The sequence below is a fragment of the Octopus bimaculoides genome, chromosome 30 (genome assembly GCF_001194135.2).
Source record: "Octopus bimaculoides isolate UCB-OBI-ISO-001 chromosome 30, ASM119413v2, whole genome shotgun sequence".
Classification (NCBI taxonomy): Eukaryota; Metazoa; Mollusca; class Cephalopoda; order Octopoda; family Octopodidae; genus Octopus; species Octopus bimaculoides.
The window spans coordinates 7,753,815-7,758,890 of record NC_069010.1 but is presented as its reverse complement, the minus strand read 5'-3'; the positions used below and the strand labels follow the sequence as shown (position 1 = coordinate 7,758,890).

Genomic DNA, 5,076 nt, shown 5'->3' with positions numbered 1-5,076 from the left:
ATATATATATTGATCATGTTCCTATATATATATATATATATGTGGTCTCTTGGACGATCACGCGTGTATATGTGTGTGTGTGTACATACATACTTGTGAATATGTGTATATTACTTTCTATTCTAGGCACAAGACCGTGAATGTATGTATATAGAGACATCTTAGCGATTACATCGTACTATTAAACCTAATACATGTGATATATATGTGTGTGTATATATATATATATATATATATATATATATATATATATATATATATATATATGCCTTAAGCTTTGAGTGTGTATAAACATACGAAACTATTAAAACCTATAATCGATATATACGTTATTGCACAAATCTATGTATACATTACTGTTAAAACATATATATATATATATATGCTGTATTTAGAAGCATCAGATGTTATATACGAATACGTTTGGTGTAGGTAGGTAACGAGGATATATAAACAAAATAAGATATTTAACACAATTTTTATGTGTCTGTGCTGTTTTAGGATTATATATTTTAAAGATTTGTGTTCGATGTATATGTGTAGATAATAAGGGTATATGGTCAATATACGGGTATCTTTATATTGATCGGGTATATAACCACAAGATATAACAATACCGAATATATGTACATATATATATAAGCGATATATACATAAATGTAAACGCATTTATACACCGGAAGAAACGATTATCAATTTATTAATAAATAATTATTAACCACTAACTTTCCGATTTCTTTATTTAATGTGGATTATATATATATATATAATTTTTAGAATCAGTAGTTGGTATATGTGTTTGATGTCGGATATATAAACAGTAGATACAAATAAGACACTACTCAACACATACTTGTGTATATATGTATATATATGTGTCTAACTATCTATCTATCTGTCGATCGATCTATCTATCTATTTATCTATCGATCGATCTATCTATGTATGAGTGTGTGTGTAAACATAGAACAATACTCCAAAAATATGAGCAATCAAAACTGAACCCACTTATTTCCCGGTCCCCCCATGCAACGACCTTCGACGACATATCCATTCATCCAGTCATACCATTCTACCATTCTTGGAGTTTAAACCCACGAAACAAACAAACAAACAAAAAAAGAAACGGAAACACCATAAATATTAATTAATTAAATTTCTACCTGGAACTGATTAAATTGTTCATCAACGGACGAATCGGTCTTCTTACTACGTCCGTTCAAGTTATTGTTGCTGTTGTTGTTGGTGGTGGTGGAAGAAGCCAGCAACAGCAAATTCAAATGGACAAGCTGTTTAGAATTAAAGTCCCACACATACAAACTGCCATCGCGAACGGCAATGAGTCCCTTCGATATGGTCGGCACCGCTTGATTCGTTTTCTCTTTGCTGCTGGTGTTGGGTTGTTGGTGTAATTTCTTGCAGAATGGATGTGAGTTTAAAGTAAATCGCCATCCACAGCTCTGACTATTCGTTGCCGTCGTCTCGATCGACATGTTGTAGAGGGGGAGGGATTGCTGGGTTGTTTTTTTTGTTCTTTCTTTCTCTCTCTCTCTCTCTCTTTCTTACGTGCTCTCTCTTTTTCTCTTTCTCAACACAAACACCTTTACTCTCGAAATAAAATTGTTAATAGCAACATCGTCAACAATAACACTCCTATATATATATATATATATATATATATATATATTTATATATTTATATATACGAATTGGTAAACGTATAAATTTATTTATACACAAATATAAAAGCAACATATAAATTGATAAATATGTATACCCACACACTATATATAAATAAATACATATATATATATAGAGAGAGAGAGAGATAAAGTGATCGATATATATATATATGTATATACATATATATATATATATATATATATATATATATATATATATATATATATATATATATATATATATATATATATATATATACATATGTACATGTGTAGGTGTATATATGACCTTATATATATATATATATATATATATATATACACACACGTGTGTGTGTGATTAAACGTTTCTTGTTAATTTAAATATTTATTTTCAAACTTAGACTTTTAACCGTTATTAAATAAAGAATCGGGGGGGGGGGAATCTAATGATAACTAAATCATTTTAGTTCTTTTAAAAATTGATCTAAGTTTTTTTTAGTTTATGAATGAATTGTATGATTGTGACATTGTTTATATATGTATGTATGTATGTATGTTTGTGTGTATGTATGTATGTATGTATAAAGAGAGAGAGAGAGAGAGTAGAGAGAGTGAGAAAGAGTGGTGCATATGCATATATATTGTGGTATCTATTTGTCTATCTTGTTGTTTATGTGTGTGGAGAATAATGGAAAAACAAAGTGTTTGTGTTAGTTTTAAATGTGTGTATATATATACATACATATTTGTTTTATATATATATATATATATATATAATGTCTGTATGTGTGTGTATATATATGTGTGTGTGTGTGTATGTATATGTGTGTGCATATATGTATATAAAAATGAATGTGTACGTGAGAAAGAAGGAAAGAAAGAAACCATGATGGAAGCGAGAGGAAGGGGGTAGATAGAGTGAGTGAAGGAGAGGGAGGGGAGAGATATCGAGATAGAGGGGAAAGAAGGAGAGAGAGGGAGAGATAAAGGGAGAGAGAGATAGTTTTGAGAGTATGTTCGATCGCAGCTAGTCATGTGATCAATCGATTTATAATCCCGTTCAAGATGGCTGCGAATGTGCAGTCGATGTGTCGGTATTGGAAAAACTTTCACTTGAAAGATCTGCAGGTAATGTCGCATTTCGAATCTCTAATTTTCGACAGGGGATCAGGGGACGACGGAACCACCTCGATCGGGACCACTTCGATCGCCGATCGCCCGCCGGGGCTGCGGTAATCGCGGGCAAAAACGGCGCAAGGAGGGCGAAACCAACGTTTTAACGCTATTGATAAAATATCAGTAATAATCAATATGGCCGTTCATGGATCAGAATGAAAACTCTTTGTTTCGCACAAGCACACTTTGCTAAACATCTCTCTCTCTCTCTCGCTATTTCTCTATCTATATACATCTCCCTCTGTCTTATATACATATATATATATATATACATTGCAATGCATGGCCACGATCGTTTTTTTTGCGGCTTTTTCTCCTCTGTAAACAACGAGACAGTCATTATTTTTGTATATATTACTCCTTGTGTTGTGTCTCGCTCTGCGGAAAAACTTTAAGAAACTTTAAAGTCCGCCAACTTTTTTCAAAGTTCCTTTTTGGATTTCTTTTCTTTTTGTCAGATCGTTTTTTATATATATGTATATATGTATGGATCTATGTAAATATATAAATATATATGCATGCGTGTATGTACATATGTGTGTGTTTGTGTGTGTGTGTGTATCTTTTTCTGTGTGTGTGCGATTTCTGTGTTTGATGCATCGAGTTTGATCATATATATATATATATATATATATACAAATATATATATATATATATATGTGTGTGTGTATGTATGTGTATACACGTGTGTGTATTTACTAATATTTCCATATAAATAAATATATATGTACAGATGTAGATCTGTACACAGATGTACATATGTGTACAGATCTATAGATGCGTATACATATATATATATATTTGCAAATGTATATATACACATGTATATAAACATAGGTAAATCGATTCATATATATATATATATATATATATATATATATATATATATATATATGTAAATACATACGTGTATATACACACATATGTAGATCTATATACATATGTAGATATATATATATGCATATGTGTATTTATATACCGATCTGTGTATACACTCACATACATCGATGTGAAATCTCTCACTCCTAGTTTCCACTTATCTTGTCTGATTCCCACCACGCCAAACCATTATGATAAACCACAACAATTTTCTTGTTTTATTCACCCCCCCCCTCATCCTGTTATTTGTTATCACTATATATAGCTTCGATTTCTCTGTGTATGGCTGTTTATTGAGAGATCTTCTCTCTATCTCTACACCATGTACACATGTATATATATATATATATATATATATATATATATATAGTATATGTGGCTGTTTGTTTTTGTTTTCTTTCTCTACATGACAAGCAATCGTTACATGGCTTTTTTTTTACACATAAGAAACACTATGAAACATACGCACGTTAGTGTATGTATGTGTACATATATACATATGTGTGTGTGTGTTTTTGTGTGTGTGCATGTTTATATAAATATAAACACAACATACATCAGCAGATATATAGTTATATACACACACACACACACATATATATATATATATATCTATATTCGTTCACACATCTCACGTTTATACACACGTCAATAATAGCTAAATCGAACCCGTTTATAAATATAGATCTCTCTTGGTGCGTACGTACGTATATACATACATACATATGTATGTGTGCGTATATATATGTATCTATAATGTTATAATGTTTTAAATATTTTCTTATTTAGGTTTGTTTTCCCTTTTTCTCTTTTCAACTTTATTACACATTTCTCTTGTTTCGTGCATTAATGTTCTTAGTTTCATTTATTTTAATTATAATTCTTATTAACTATCTGCCGATCTCCTTTTCACTCGTCGCCCTTGTGGCAAATTCTAAGGGAATCGTTTATGTTATTCTTATTTCTAATGTGTATAAACATTATTATTATTATTATTATTATATCACGGTATTGTTGTGATGATAGAGAGAAAGAGAGAGGCTGGCATGAAATAGTAGCATCCAGCAGCAGCATCACTATTGTTGTGATGGTCGCCGTTGCTATTGTGGCGATGTTGACAATACTACTACTGCTGCTGCTGCTGTTGTTGGTGATGATGATGACGGTGATGATGCTGTTGATAATAATGATGATGATGTTGTTTTTCACGCAAACAGCCTGCAATCCATCGTCTTCTTTCCCACTGAATTTTTCTTTTCTACCTCTCGTCTTGCATCTTATGTCTTCCAGGAGAAAGGCAAAGCGGGAAGAAGTTGCAACACACACACACACTCACACACACACACACACACACGCAC

General features: G+C 31.4%; 1 protein-coding gene across 2 annotated transcripts in view; it reads right to left on the bottom strand.

Moving 5' to 3' along the window:
* The window catches only part of LOC106876354 (nucleoporin 88), a 70,335-nt gene extending 68,783 nt beyond the window's left edge, over window positions 1–1,552 (bottom strand). The window contains exon 1 of one of the 2 annotated variants that reach the window (XM_014924853.2): window positions 1,164–1,552. In XM_014924853.2, coding sequence (XP_014780339.1) covers window positions 1,164–1,493 — 330 coding nt within the window. In that variant the 5' untranslated portion in view covers window positions 1,494–1,552. The remainder of the gene's footprint in view (window positions 1–1,163) is intronic. The other variant, XM_014924854.1, reaches the window with a different exon arrangement.
* Window positions 1,553–5,076: the final 3,524 nt, after the last annotated feature.